This window comes from Accipiter gentilis, unplaced genomic scaffold, assembly GCF_929443795.1.
Source record: "Accipiter gentilis unplaced genomic scaffold, bAccGen1.1, whole genome shotgun sequence".
NCBI lineage: Eukaryota > Metazoa > Chordata > Aves > Accipitriformes > Accipitridae > Astur > Astur gentilis.
The window spans coordinates 446,462-461,454 of record NW_026060823.1 but is presented as its reverse complement, the minus strand read 5'-3'; the positions used below and the strand labels follow the sequence as shown (position 1 = coordinate 461,454).

Genomic DNA, 14,993 nt, shown 5'->3' with positions numbered 1-14,993 from the left:
CAGCTCTGTTTAGGATGTGTGATGTTTCTCTGGTTGTCTAAACCGGTCTAAATTTCCACAGATGGTCCCGACTCTGGGTGGCTCTAACAAGGATCCTGGAACTCCAGTAAGTTCTAAACATCGTTTTATATTTTAAACATGATCCCAAGTTCCTTTTTGCACTTGTCTCTACGGTTTTGGCAGCTGACAGCCCCGAGGGGTGCTTGTACAAGTTTCTCCCGAAGGGCGAGTAAGTTAATTCTTTTGTCCGTGAGGTGGATGGTTTGGTAACGTTATAATTCACAACGCTGTAATTCCTTCTTTCAAATTTAAAAAAAAATAATTGCCTTTTAAATCCATCCAATTGAATCTGCTAAAATGATTCTCATTGTTCTACCTCTTTTCTCAAGTTTTGGTTAAATTCAATGTCAGTATTCTCCACGGAACTAGATTTTCATCTGACTTTGGAATCGGAAAGGCAGGCTGTTACTGAGGTTAAACTCTGTGTCTTTACAAAACTTTGAATCAGTTACAAAACTAGATTATTTTTTTTAATTCAAATTACAAAACCGGTTAATATCAAGATGAATAGCTCAAACAATAATTGTTTCATTTTGTTTATCTCATGTTTAGAACCCCTCAAAAAAACCCACATACACCCTCTGAACACGCAAAAAGATTATTGCCCTCGACAATATTCCTAATAGCAACCCCAACATTATAAACTTTACACAACTGTTTTCCCAAATAGATAACGTGAAACTTACTTATAGATTTTCTGTTTTAAAGGGACAGTTTCTTTAGACTTCCAGTTTCTTGTTGGGTGCTTTCTTTATTCTCGAATAATGAAGCCAAGGTTCTTCTCCCAGACCTTTACTGCTACAAGTGTTGTTAAAATGACTCGATACGGTCCTTTCCACTTCTTGGTGATTTTATATATATTCAGTCTCCTGGTCGGAAGGGATGCGCTGCTACGTCCAGTTCTAAGGGTCCAGCTGTGGAGACATACTGACAAAGTTCTTGAAAAGAATTGCTTAAAGAAATCATAACACCTTTTAAAAACATATCTCCAAAGATACTCAGAACACAGGACTCTTGATATGGTCTTTCATACAACATTTCCTAAAGACTTGGCTTTTCTTTCTCTTCTGGCTATACTCCGATTCTTAATAGAGCCACGGGTAACGCTTTAACCCATGTGAGGAGTGAGGTTTCCTGACAAATTTTACTCGACTGTTGCTTAAGGATATAGTTCATTCTCTCTCTCTCTCTCTCTCTGCCCACACACTTGCTTGTGGTCTATGTGGGGTGTGATAGTCTCAATCCATAGATAATACTTGGCTCAACTTGTCTCATAATCTTTGCTATAAAATGAGGGCCATTGTCAGATGACATTCTTACAGGCACCCCATATTTTGGTATTATCTCTTTGAGCAAGACTTTGACTACTTCCCTTGCTTTGTTGGTGCGACAAGGGAAAGCCTTGGGCCACCCAGTAAAGATATCAACTAAAACTAGGACATATCCTTATTTTCAAGGCAATTCTATAAAATCAATTTGCTAATATTCTTCTAAAAAATTTCCTTATTTAATAATCCCAAAGATGATCTTATTACTGGTTCGGGGATAATTTTACATATACATTTCACGTCCACTTATAATTGTTTAAACAATCTTTGTCATATTTTGCTTTCTGTTTCCCAGTATACTCTGTGATGTTCAATGGGGCATTTTCTCTTATTATTGTGGGTGGGACTATTATTCGACCTGTCGGTGTTACAGCCTATCCTGTTTCATTTTGTTAGCCTGCAATCTAATAATTAATTCTTCATCTTTTTCATTATAATTTGGAGTTTCTTTAGGCAATTTTATACCTTTCTCTGGAACTAGTGCTAGGATGCCTTTTTCTGCAGCCTCTTCAGCAGCTTTATCAGCCAGTCGGTTACCTGCGTTAGGACCGGTCTTACCTAACGGATGTGCTTTACAGTGCACCATCGTGACTGCTGTTGGTTTTTGAATGCTTTCTAACAATTTCAGTATTTGTTCTGCGTGCTGAACGGCGGTTCCTGGTGCAGATAACAGTCCTCTTTCTCCCCGTATCGCTCCATGCGCACGTACCACTCCAAAAGCATACTTTGAGTCTGTCCAAGTGTTGACTCGCTTTCCTTGACTTAGTTCCAGAGCTCGAGTAAGAGCTATCAATTCAGCCTTTTGGGCAGAGATCATCGAAGGCAAAGTTGGCAACGCAAGTACCTCCTCAGTAGTTATTGTCTATCTCGATAAAACGTTTTCCTTCACAGATGGAACCGCTTCCGTCGGCATATAGTTCCCAATCTGTTTCTTCTAGTGGCACATCTCAGAGATCCAGTCAGCTGGAGTAAACTCTTTCGATTGCCTGCAAGCAGTCACGTTCCAGTTCTCCTTTAACTCGGTCAGTTGTTGAAAACGCAACAGGGTTAACGGCGGTAGTAGTTTTTAGGTAAACATCATCTTGTTCCAGCAACAACACCACTTGGTATTTCAGCATTCTGCTAGGGGATAACCAGTGCCCCCCTTTCCGTTTTAGCACAACAGTTATCATATGGGAAACGTACAGTAATCCTTTCTCCTCAGGCGAACTTACGAGCTTCCTGGATCAGTAGCACAGTTGCAGCGACGGCTCTCGGACGACCAGAGCATCCCAGACTCACGTTATCCAATCGCTTCGAGAAGTAGGCCACAGCTCGCCCACTTGGCCCTAAATATTGGGCCAGGATACCCAGAGTTCTACCTCTTCTTTCACGAGCAGAAAGTTCAAGTGTCTCTTGTGAGATCTGGCAGACGCTAGGGCTGGCACCCCTATTACAGCCTGTTTCAATTCTTGGAAGGTAGCTTTCTCGGCATCGGTCCAATCCGTCGTTTGAGGTTTTGAGCTGCTCCTATAAAGGTCAGGCCAGCAAGCCACAATTTATAATCTACAGGTGACACCACTCGACCATTCCCGGAAATGCTTGTCATTCATTTTTTTAGTCTTAGGTTCGGGGAGACGACACATTGCCTCTTTTCTCTCAGTTCCCAATTGTCTCTGTCCTTTTAGGATTTTAAAACTCAAATTTAAGTTTCTTCTTTCTGGGTTATTTGGGTTTTTTTCTTTTGACACTCGATATCTACTGATTCCCAAAAAGTTCAAAAAGTTAAGAGTTAACTTTGTGCATTGTTCTTCCGTCTCAGCTACCATTAACAGATCGTCCATATATTTCAGCAAGATTTCTTGATTATTTTCTTTCTTCCAAATCTCTAATTCTCGTGCCAATTGATTTCCAAAAATGGTAAGACTATTCTTAAAGCCTTGAGGGAAGACTGTCCACGTATATCGTGTTTTTCTCCCAGTCTCAGGATTTTCCCATTCCAAAGCAAAAACCTCTTGACTATTGGGATCCAAGGGAATATAGAAAAAGGCATCTTTTCGGTCCAACACTGTGAACCATTCTCATTTCTCCGTTAGGGTTGTTAACAAAGTATAAGGATTTGCTACGACCGGATGAATACCTTGTACTATTTGATTTATTGCTCTGAGGAGGTCTTGAACTAATCTATCATCTTTTTCATCAGCCTTTTAAAAGGCAAGATCGGGGTGTTATATCTGGATTCACATTCTATTAACAATTTGTATCTTAAAAATTTTTGTATTACCATTACTAACTCTTTCCGACTTTCCGGTTTTAGGGGGTATTGTTTCATTCTTACCGGATTCGATCCTGGCTTTAAATCAACTCTCACAGGGTCTGCTTTTTGGATTTACCGGGAACTTCCCAGTCCAGACGACTGGAATGACAGCATTACACTTGGACCGGTATAATCTTCTGCTTTCGGTAAACATCCTGTTAACAACAAAGCCGCTGCTTCGATACGTTTAGTTTCTGGAATTAAAATTTTAAGCTCTCCATTTTTAAATTTAATTTCTGCCTCTAAGTTCTCAAATAGACCTCTCCTTAACAGGAGTTTAGGAGAATTTGGCACATACAAAAACTGCCGAGTGACCCATTGCTTTCCTAATTTCATTGTTAAAGATTTAAAGAAGGGTCTAGTTTCTCGTTCGCTTGTTGCACCAACACCACCAATTTCTTCAAAACTTAACTCTCCCTCTGAGGTATTTAAAACTGAAAAGGTGACTCTAGTGTCAACTCAAATTCAATTTTCTGTTCTCCCAGTTTAACTGTAACCAGAGGTTCTGCTGGGAGACTCCCCTCCGGTCCCCGTCCGATACGTTCACTTAAAAAGAACAAATCTACATATGGCACTTTATTCCATTTACTCTCTCTCCTACAAAACAACAGTAATTGCAATATAGTATTGTAACTCAAAGTTCTGTTTGTTTACCATTTTTCCTGCAGTTCACCCCAACGTGCCAATAAACATCCCAGCGGTGATGTTTCTGGTAACTTTTCATCAGCAGTTCTATTTCCTGCACTCTTATTCTTAAACAATTTTGCTAATGCCATTATACTTATATACATTCAAATACCAAATACCAAACAAATGCAAACGACAGCTGTCCCAAATAATACACAAAGTCCAACCCAGCAATAGCTTTCGCTTATGACTTACGGGCAGACGCCTAGGCTTCCACTCCAGACGGCTACCCTCCAAGCCCCAACCCTCGGAAGCTTTTGCCGCGCCTCACGGGCAGGCTTTCCAAACAAATTCCAAAGAAGCAGCGCCTTACCTTTTTTCCAGGGAGCGCTGCGAGGAGCTTTGCGTGTCGAGGGTGACGGTTCTCCCCGAGAATACCTCGGTGCCGGCCGGAGCTCGATCGACACGCCATCTCGTCCAGTCTCACTCGCAAGGTCCCATCTGGGTCGCCAAAACCGTTACCGAAATCCAGAATAAAACTCCTTAACGCCAACGTGAAGTTAAGAAGCAGGCACTTTGTTTATCGCAGCGCTGGGGACACGGGAACCTCTGTCCTCCGGGATTCCCTGTGATTCCTTGCAGACGTCTCCTAGCGTCTTTTGGCCTTTTCTTATAAGGGCCGGAGATCCCAGGTAGCAGCCCCAGACTTGTCTAATGAGGCTACCCTAGATGATTCTTCTCTTTTGCAGGAAGCTCTCTTCTCCGGGATCGACCCAAGACTCCTCCCAGGCGTCATCTCAGAATGTTTTGACCTCTGCGTTCGGGACCGGAGATCCCAGCTACCTGCCCCAGACTCCTCCAAGTAAGTAGCTCGAGACATTTTTGTTCTCCTGTAGAGAAATCTCTCAACTCCGACAGGCACCTGAGACTCCTCCCAGGCATCTCCCACAGTCTTCTGTCCTCTGCTTTACCTAGCTTAGGGGTCAGGTAGTAGCCCCAGACTCCTCCAAGGAAGCTACCGTTGAGGTTTTCTCTTTTTTTCGAGGAGCCTCTGCCCTCCGGGACTCCCTGTGATTCCTTCCAGACGTCTCCTAGCGTCTTTTGGCCTTTTCTTATAAGGACCGGAGATCCCAGGTAGCAGCCCCAGACTTGACCAATGAGGCTACCCTAGATGATTCTTCTCTTTTGCAGGAAGCTCTCTTCTCCGGGATCGACCCAAGACTCCAAGACAAGCAGGTGAAGGAAGCCTTGCTGAAGCTTCAGAGAAGGAAGAGGGTCTTTCATTCCGTCTAGCTGGCGCTCTAGGCTTTCACCTGTCTCCTGTCTTTCTGCTCTTTCTTCTTGAGCTCTTGGGGTATTTGTCACGGAAGGTTAAGTGGTTAAAAGTGTCCTGGTTTCAGCTTGGATAGAGTTAACTGTCTTCCTAGTAGCTGGTACAGTGCTATGTTTTGAGTTCAGTATGCAAAGAACCTTGATAACACTGATGTTTGCAGTTGTTGCCGAGGAGTGTTTAGATAAAGTCAAGGATTTTTCAGCTTCTCATGCCCAGCCAGCGAGAAAGCTGGAGGGGCACAAGAACTTGGCACAGGACACAGCCAGGGCACCTGACCCAAACTGGCCAACAGGGTATTCCATACCATGCGACATCCCATCTAGTATAGGAACTGGGGAGTGGGGGGGGAATCGCTGCTCGGGGACTAGCTGGGTGTGAATGGTGGGTGGTGAGCGATTGCACTGCGCATCATTTGTACATTCCGATCCTTTTGTTATTGCTGTTGTCATTTTATTAGTATTATCATTATTAGTTTCTTACTTTCTGTTCTATTAAACCGTGCTTATCTCAACCCACGAGTTTTACTTCTTTTTCCGGATTTTCTCCCCCATCCCACTGGGTGGGGGGGGAGTGAGTGAGCGGCTGGGTGGTGCTTAGTTGCTGGCTGGGGTTAAACCATGATAGAGACAGAGTCACAGCAGCACAGAATGGATGCTGAAAGAGACCTCTAGAGATCATCCAGCCCACCTCGGCTGCTCGAGCAGGGCCAGCTGCAGCAGGCTGTGAGTCTGCTTCTCGAAGGTTCTATTGGCTGCGTTGCTCCCAGGTTGTGGAGCTCGCATGGGAAATGGGCAATGAAGAGGGATGAAGTTTCCAGGCACTTTCTGGCCGGTGCAGTGATTTTTTCTACTCTTAAAAACTCAGTTGGGCTCAGCACAGCAAGGAGCCACAGCAAGGTCTTCAGTGCCTGCACTGGAAACTCTGCGTATACTCCGGCCAGGGAGCACCGCAGACACCCTTCCCTCCACGGGCCCCCAGTTTCCAAGAGAGCCCATGCCTCCAGCGGGTCCCAAGCGCCCTACCCAGGCAGGAGCACGGCACAGACCAGTGCGTTTAAAGCTTCTCCCGGAGGAGCCCGTGCAGCCCGAGTCGTTGAAGAGGGCGGTAGCTGGGAGCCTTGTGGAGGACGTCCTGAGGAGGTGTGTGGCTCCAGGGCCACAGAGCCCCCAGGCAGCTCCCCCAGGCAGAGAATAAAGAGTTTGCTCCCAAGGGCTTGCTTGTGCCTACATTTATTGATGCCAGGCCATACTGTGTCTGGGTGTTTTCCCTGCAAAGTTTTCCCTCGTCTTCCTCCCTCCTACAGCCTCGGTCAGGCCAAGACCCAGTTCTACAGGGAATCTTAAGTAGGGACGAGAAAAGGAGTCAATGTTTCTGCCTTGTTTAGAAAGCTTTGTGGCTGGGCTATTGGAGGGGCTGGTCCAGCTCTGTAAAGCTGTACTCATGCCTTCTGTGAGTCCCATAGGTGGGCGCTCTTGAAGGCTGCGCCTTGTTCTGTGCGTTTATTCTCTCGTCCCCTCACGACCTCCTGATGGGCCTTGGGGTTCCTACCCAGGCCCGTTGGTGGTCCTGTGTCGCGGTAGAGACGGACACGACAAGTAACAGATCATGCAAAATGGCTCCTTTATTGTTCTAACACACCTTTTTATCCCCTACTTCAGAGTATGTGTTAGTAGATGATTGGTTTAGTTAGTAACGGTTCTTCTTATCGCTATCTTGTTTTTGTACCGCTCTTCTCGGATCTTCCCAGACTTTCAAGGATACACTACAAGCTGCTCAAGGTCGCGCTGTTCTCGAACTGTCAGGCATTTTGTAGACCCGTTGCATCCCCCGACAGTCCTGTCTGTGTCGCAACAAGGGACTGGCCTTCAAAATGAGGCTTTGGGCCCTAAGAGAAGGGTTTGGAGCATAAAAATGAGGGTTTGGAAACTCAGGATGTGGCTTGGACCCTGAAAACGACTGGCTGGATCCTAAAAATGAGGCTTTGGAGACTGAAAATGGGAGTTCGGCAACTAAAAAAGTGGCCTTGCGCTCTAAAAAGGAGACTTTGCCAACTGCAAGGGAGCCCGTGGACCCTCAAAATGGGGGTTTGGAGCCTGAAATGGGGCTCTGGAAGCCAAAACTAAGACTTTGGGAAGGGAAAACGAGGCTTTCTGCCCTGTAAGTGTAACTTTGGAGCCTAAAAGCGTGGCTTTGTGCCTTAAAGCTGAGGGTTTAAACCCTCCAAGTGAAACTGCGGGCCCTAAAGAACAGCTATGGGTCATAAAAGGCCAAATGGTTTGGACCAGAACAATGAGGAGTTTGGCCCTCCAGATGAGGCTTTGGGCACTAAAAATGGTGGGGGAGATGCTACATGTGACCCTTTGGGCTCTGCAAAGGAGGGGAACCTATTGGTGTCGATAGGGCCCCAAGACATGAGGCTTTGGTCCCAAAGAGAGGGCTTGGGTCACTCCAGGGGAGGCCCTCAGCTGTTAAAAGAGGCCTTTGGACCCTCCAATGGAGGGTTTGGGCCCTAAGAGTGGGGCTTTGGAAATGAAACTGAGGCTTTGAACCCTGCATTAGGTTTTGTGCCTTCAAGGGATGCTTCAGTACCAAAAACGAGGGCTTTGCGCCCTAGAAATGGGTCTTTGGAAGCTCCAAATGAGGGGTTGTGCGTTAAACAAGAGATGCCTTGCACCCCAGATGAGGAGCTTGGCCTCTAAAATGAGGCTTTGGGCCCTCCAATTGAATATTTGGACCCTCAAAATGAGGCCTTGGGCTCTCCCTAGTTGCAGACTGGATCCTAAAAATGAGCCTATGGTCCCTGGAAAGGAGGCTCTCTTCCCTGAAGAGGAGGCTTTGGAAGGTAAAGAATGAGGCTTGGGGCTCTAACGGTGGGGTTTGTGCTGTAAAAGGAATGCTTGGGCCTTACAAATGGGTATTTGGGCCCCTGCAATGAGGCTTCAGGACCCTAAAAATGAAGGGGTGGATTGTGGAAACGATTCTTTGGACCCCGAAAATGAGGCATTGGGCCCTAAAACTGAGGTTCGGAGCCTCAAAATTTGAGTTTAGAAACAAGGTTGCGGAGCCTGAAATGGGGCTCTGGAGTTTATAAATAAAGCTTTGGACCATCAAAATGAGGATTTGTTCACAAAAAAGAAGGGTTGGGACGCGAAAAGGAGTATTTGGACAGTCAAAACAAGGCTTTGGGACAGAAAAATGTGTACTTGGGCCTTATAAACGAAGCTGTGTACTCTAAAAAGTGGCCTTCAGTCCTAAAGCGTTCAGTCTTCTATTGGGATGCTCCCTGTGGGACAGGAGGACAATTGCTTTGAGCTGCCTCTATTTCAGGAAGGATTACCTACGTTTGCCTTCCATCTGAAATACTGCTTAGTGCAACTTGTTGGGTTGTTTGTTTTTTTTAAAATTGGGGAAGTGTGTGTGAACAGCTGAGTGCTAGTATACAGTGAATTACCTTCCCCTGCTGAGAGTAAATGGGTTTAGGAATAAAAATACCCGTTTTGTATTACAAAAATTGGTTCCCTTGAAGATGCAAGTGCTAACTGATGGACTTCTGGCTGACAAAATCTCTTCCCAGCTTGCTTAAACATTAAACAGCCTTCACAGATGATCTCGTGTGATTTCTTGCAATTAATCATGGTTGTCTGAAGCGTACCACTAAAGCATAGTAATGTGTTTTGGTTGTTAAAAAGTAGGAGGAGAAGTTCATGGAGACATCTTCTGTGTCGGGTTTCAATGAGTTCAAGCTATTGTTGTGTCCGGTTGAGAGTTTCTGATGTTATTTTTCCCTCTTTCGGAGGGAGGTGAACATGCCCATCTCGCCCTCCAGGAGCAAGGATGCCATCTCAAGCCCATGCCACCCTCAAAGCTTGCGTCCTGGAGTTGAGCGTGGAGGGGCATCACCCCACGAAGGTTTGGTGTGTTGTAGCAGTCGGTGCTGTGGGGTCTGGTGGGTGGGTGGCAGTGGGGTGGAAGCAGCTGTTGGGGGTTCCGTCATTTGCATAGCCCAGCCCCCCCCGCATGCTTCAGAATGTTGGGGTCCCTGTGGCAGTTTTTGAATGGTCCCTCCCAGTTGGGTCAACGGACCCAGCGCAGCCAGAAGATCCCGTTGGAGCTCCTCTCTCTGGCATAAATCCCTCGGCGTTTGGGCTTGAGAAGAGGTAAAGTTGGAATCTGCAGATCTCCTTAGGTGACCTTCAGGAGCTGTGGGCTGTGGGTGGGGACTGGCTCTCTGTCTCTGGTCCAGCGACTGGTGTCATTGCTCATAGGAAGAGCTTTACCAGGCGACTCTGCCGTTTCCCTTCTTCTGGGGGTTACGGGAGCCGTTTTGGAGGTGAGGGAGATGTGAATTCCCGGTCTTGAGCCAACCTGGATGGAGCAGAGGTGGACTGTGATTTGTCTGACCTCAACAGTGTATCTGTAACGCAGTTGCAATCGTCTCTGCCTGCACAACTGGCATGAGGTCCTGTTTTATTTTAAAGGAGACGTAGTGAATAAAATCAGTGAATCTAATGGGCGGTCTTTCTGACCAAATATATAAATGTTTATTTAGGATAAGATAAACGGTCCCTTGAAGCACTGGTTACACAGACTTAACTCTGTGTTGCCTAAAAATGGGACCAAGTTTGGCTCGGCCGTGGGCGTCTACATTAGAGACATCCACGTTTAGTCAGATGAATCACACCCCAGTCTCCTGTGTTCCTCATCAGGTCTCTGGCAACTCTGCTGTTAGCCCTTACTGAAGCCAAGTACAGTCTCTCATTGATTGATAGATTGATTTTAACAGAAAGGAAAGTCAGTCTTAGACATTTGGTTGCGGAAGAAAGTTTGTGTTTGAAGATCGTGCTTGGATCTTTGAGTAGGTCTAATTAGATGCCTTTTCCTCTTTGCTTCATCCCTGATAAGCTTAGGCACTCTCTGTTTGTCCTGTTTCGGAGGACCACTGCCCAAGGCGCGTAGCATTGCCCAGGGAGATGCTGCATCTCATTTTGCACTGTGAGTCTTGTTAAGTCATCAGGAATGAAGTACTTTTAGGAGATAAGCTAACTAAATTGCACTCAAGTGAAAAAAGTGCTCTATAACTCCCGAGAAATAATACTGGATTATAATGAAAATAGAAGTATTTTGAGCAAAAGATGCTTAAAAAGTTAGGTAAAAATGAAGAGCACGGTGCAATTTTTTTAGTTTGGGTTTTTATACATTTTTGATTTAAAGTTTGAATGTAAACAAATCTGGTTGAATTGATGTGGAAAAGATGCTCAAATTGACAAGTATTTCTTTCAAACAAGAATAAGCAAAGTAGCAGCTAGAGAGAGTGTTTTGGCTTTAAAGTGTTTTGTATTTGTGAACCCAAATCTCCAGGCTGCTGGGCAGGGTGAGACCTGTGCCAGCCAATTCATCTTTTAGCTCCAAGTGCCTTTTGATAGAGATGCAGGTCTCCTGGGGATTGTGGGGACGTGCTCCTGCATCTGGAAAAGATGGCTGAGTTCCTGGTGTAAGAAGGGCACTGGGGTTTAGAGGTCAGAGCTGAGGCAGGTATGGAAGATGGCAATAGCTGTGATCATTAGTGCAAAAAAATTATTTTTGTATATTCAAGCAGGTTTTTTTCTCTCCTCTGCTAATCCAGTGTGGAATATGAGCCAATAAAGAGAAACCGACGCTGTACACGCTGGACACACTTAAGTATTTGTTTTAAAATAGGTGTGAGGTCAAGCTAGAACGTGCTTTGCAATTGGTGTATTTACTGCAGCAAATTTTCTGCTCTTCCTGGCCGTCTTCTGTGGTTTTCAGCCTGCTTCACCTCCACAGAAAGAGATACCGTGCGTATGAAAGAGCCCGTTATGCGTCTTCCCTTAGGAGATATTTTTTTGTGCTCTGCTCTTGAGTTACGATCTGAAGTATTTATGCCAACATTTCAAATAGCTTTTGGATTCCCTGGTTAAAGTATTCTGAACCTACCCCAGCTACATGTTACAATGCACAAGTCCCACGAACCATCAGTTTTTATTTCATGTCATTTGTCATGAAGTAACACACATTGCAGCCAGAATGCTGTGTTGCTGTTCCATGTTTTTTTTTACAGTAGTTTTCCAGCTGTATTCCTCGTCCCCATGATAAAGAGTGTTGCCAGTATTTCTTTTTATCTTAGAATACACATGGTAAGGATGGTTGCTGGATGTCTCATCCTTTTTAAGGCTGTGAAGGCATGCTCTGACAAGGCCTTTTCCCAGACCCAGGTATTCAGGGATGCAAGGTGTGCCTATCCCCATCAGCTCTGTGAAGGATGTAAGAGAGATTGTGCGCCTGAAGGTTGAATGATGCTTCTGTGTTAGAAGCTGAATTTCCACAAGCAAAAAACAGCTTCCCCGACTCTTTAAGCTGTGTGTCCTTTTAATGCTGCAAAAATGTAAATAATGATCCTTGCGTACATCTTTCTCAATTAAATGTACAGTGGATGTCTTCTCGTTCAGCTAGTCTGGAGCTTAAAAAGCAGCTTAAAAATACTGGACAGGGTAATTTTTGGTGGACATGGCCAGAGCCTGCTTGGAAGAAAATTGGATTGGTTACACCAGTCTTTATGTGAGGCCCAAAGAGAGCCTAAGGTTTTGAGTGCCCTAGAATGCTCTTTTCAAGTAGGTTAACAGGCACATATACACCCTGTAATGACGTAAGGACTCCCCAGAACATCTTCAGGACAGCTATATTTTATGCAAGCCCCTGTTTTCATGCAACCTCAGCTAGCGTTGTGCTGCTCTTTGCAGGGTCGGGTGAGCGGTGTTGTCTTTGGCTGTGTGGGCTTAAATGTGTTTCTAATGTGCGTGTCAAATAATTGCCTGTTAAACAGACTGCCAGTGTGGCTGAAGCCAGTGCTTCCGAAGAAGGTGAAATAAAAGCTTTGAAGATAGGGTCCTGCTGCGAATACGATCCAGTCAAGTAAGTGTTGATTGTGTCCCATCTGATCTTTGCAGATCGTGGAAAAATTGCAGAGATGTTTGTTTTAACGAGAGAGACACATGCCTACCTTTTTGGTTTTCTCCCCCAAACCATTTAGTTACCTGAAGAAACCCTTGGGTCCGCTCCGCCTTCATCTACTTGCTTTCACTGCGGAAAACGTGGCCACTACATAAAGAACTGCCTGACAAATGGGGTAAGATTGTGGGGGACTTGTGGTGTTACTTAGTTTTTAATTGTTTTGCCTTGGCAGTTACGTAACAAATACATGAATCCTCATATTAAGAATTGTTTCTGTTGGGGTGAAATGCAGAGGTTGTATGGCAATGTTGCAAAGGCCTTCAAAATTCCAGGGGAAGCTGGAATTAGAAGTGTGAAATTTTCTTTTTCCTAGGTCGTAGACATTCAATATATCCATAGGTCTTTCTGGGTGAACACTCGTGCATGTTTTTATATCTTTCAGTATTAGTGGAAATGTTTCTGTTTTCCACTCTTCTTAATGGCAGTTCACAGTTTTTATTATTTTGTACAAAACCAAGACATTTCTCTCTGCCCCATCTATTGAATATTTGCGTGTTTTAATTGCACTAAGTCCCTGGTTGAGTATTGATGCCATTTAACCGTAGTCACTGAAAGCTCATTTTGCTTCTGTTTTATGTTTCAAAGGCTTCTTGCCAAGTCTAACAGATGGCTGTTGGACTGAGATTTCCTCCCCCTCTGACTTTTCTGAAATCCCATGTGTGAAACAGGCTGAAGTTTTCCTGTTGCTATACAGTGAGAAAATCCTGCCGTGTGCTGACAGGAGTGGCTCTTTTAAAATGACCGTGGTAGCACTTCTGGTTTTCCGTCCTGGATCTCCTTTTGTAGAAGCTGTAACATCGACTTCTTGCTTTTATAAAATGTAATTGCTCGGAGACTAACGTTATGCTGAGCCTGCAATTTACATGTATCCTCTGGCAAAGGAGAGGTGGGATTCATTTCACCTGCTTTCTAGCTGTGAAAAGATTAATTTTCTAGTCTGAGCTTCTTTCTTAGTTGCTCCAATGAATGGGAGAGTTCTGCAGAAGGAAGATTGTTCCTCCCTCCCTCTTCTAGTGTTGTGGCTATAGAAAAGTAGTTTAAACTAAGCGCCTACCTTTTAGGAGGCTCATGTGGAGCAAGAAGAATTCCATCTCTTCTCTTGCTTTGAGAAAATGCAGAGCTTGGAAAAGTTTTCCTCTACCCATCTTTAACTCGTTTCTTTTTCCTTCCCCACCCCTCCTCCAGGGAAGCTTATGCTAGAGGAAGGATGGAGAAGCCTCCCTTTTTACCAGAGGAGCCATCGTCTTCTTCCTCCTCCTCCTCCTCCTCCTCTTCCTCCACCTCAGATGCTCCCGTTCCAGATGAGTTGTCATGTCTCATCTGTCAGGACATAATGACTGATGCAGCTGTTATTCCCTGCTGTGGCAACAGTTATTGTGACAAATGTAAGTGTTACGCCCGTGTTTGTTAATTCTAAACATCACATCTGATTTTCTGAAAGCAGAAAGAGGAGGGAACAAAATTACTTTGCTACCAGTTCTATTTTATGCTGAAGTATACCCTGGACGGGAAAGGGCTCTTCTGGTATCAAGGGCGAAAAAAACCAGGAAGCCTTTTCCCCTTTTTAGGTATCTAGTTAAGTCTTCTTTACAAGCGGAAGGACGAGTATGAGGAGAGTGGCTAATTGTGCAGGGGATTACAGTATTAGACACTGAATGCTTTTAGTTGGTCCACAGCCCTTTGTCTCATACAAAATTATATAGCCGACTCTGGTGACTTAGAGTGGTCTGCAACAAACGGATAGTTAGGCATTTAATCCACATTCTTCTCCATGGGAGAGTTGGTTAAAACCTTCAGAACTCGAACCTCCTAATGGTTTTTTGAACCTATTAATGAGGTTTTTTTGAAACATGTTTTGTTCATTAACCTTGAGGTTGGGGACTTCTCGCTGTACTAGATAGTGGGGAAAAAGACTAGCTGCAACATCAAGACACAGCCTATGCTACATCTGCAGATGTTCCAATGGTGAAATACAAAACTGTATAGTTATTTGCTGCATACTAGAAATTTTTTACACTATTGAACATTTATAGCTTCATGCTCTCAGTTCAAGACTATATTCACCTGTTAATCATAGACATGTCTTTATGATTGGTGAGAACCCCCAAAACTTCCTTAGTTTGGCTAAATACTGTTTTGATTATTCTAATTCTATGCAGGTATTAGAACAGCATTACTGGAATCGGAGGAACATATATGCCCAACGTGTCAGGAGACAGATGTTTCACCTGATGCTTTAATTCCCAACAAGTGCATACGCCAGGTAACATGACGACTTTTACATAAAGTGCTTGTAAGAAAAGGCTCTTTGTAAAAAGCG

The 14,993-nt window shown here is 44.6% G+C and overlaps 1 protein-coding gene and 1 long non-coding RNA gene across 32 annotated transcripts in view; one reads left to right on the top strand and one right to left on the bottom strand.

Annotated features, from left to right (window-relative positions):
- The window catches only part of LOC126036761 (electroneutral sodium bicarbonate exchanger 1-like), a 340,015-nt gene that overhangs the window by 70,632 nt on the left and 254,390 nt on the right, over positions 1-14,993 (bottom strand). The window contains exon 11 of one of the 30 annotated variants that reach the window (XM_049796846.1): positions 8,889-8,927. The exons of the other annotated variants lie outside the window; for them this stretch is intronic. Coding sequence (XP_049652803.1) covers positions 8,913-8,927 — 15 coding nt within the window. The 3' untranslated portion in view covers positions 8,889-8,912. Of the gene's footprint in view, positions 1-8,888; positions 8,928-14,993 lie in introns of those variants that run through there. 30 annotated transcript variants of the gene reach the window in all.
- Positions 1-14,993, top strand: part of LOC126036771 (uncharacterized) — a 251,573-nt gene that overhangs the window by 151,947 nt on the left and 84,633 nt on the right. For both annotated transcript variants that reach the window (XR_007505362.1, XR_007505361.1), the window contains exon 3: positions 5,061-5,173. This is a non-coding gene — a long non-coding RNA (uncharacterized LOC126036771). The remainder of the gene's footprint in view (positions 1-5,060; positions 5,174-14,993) is intronic.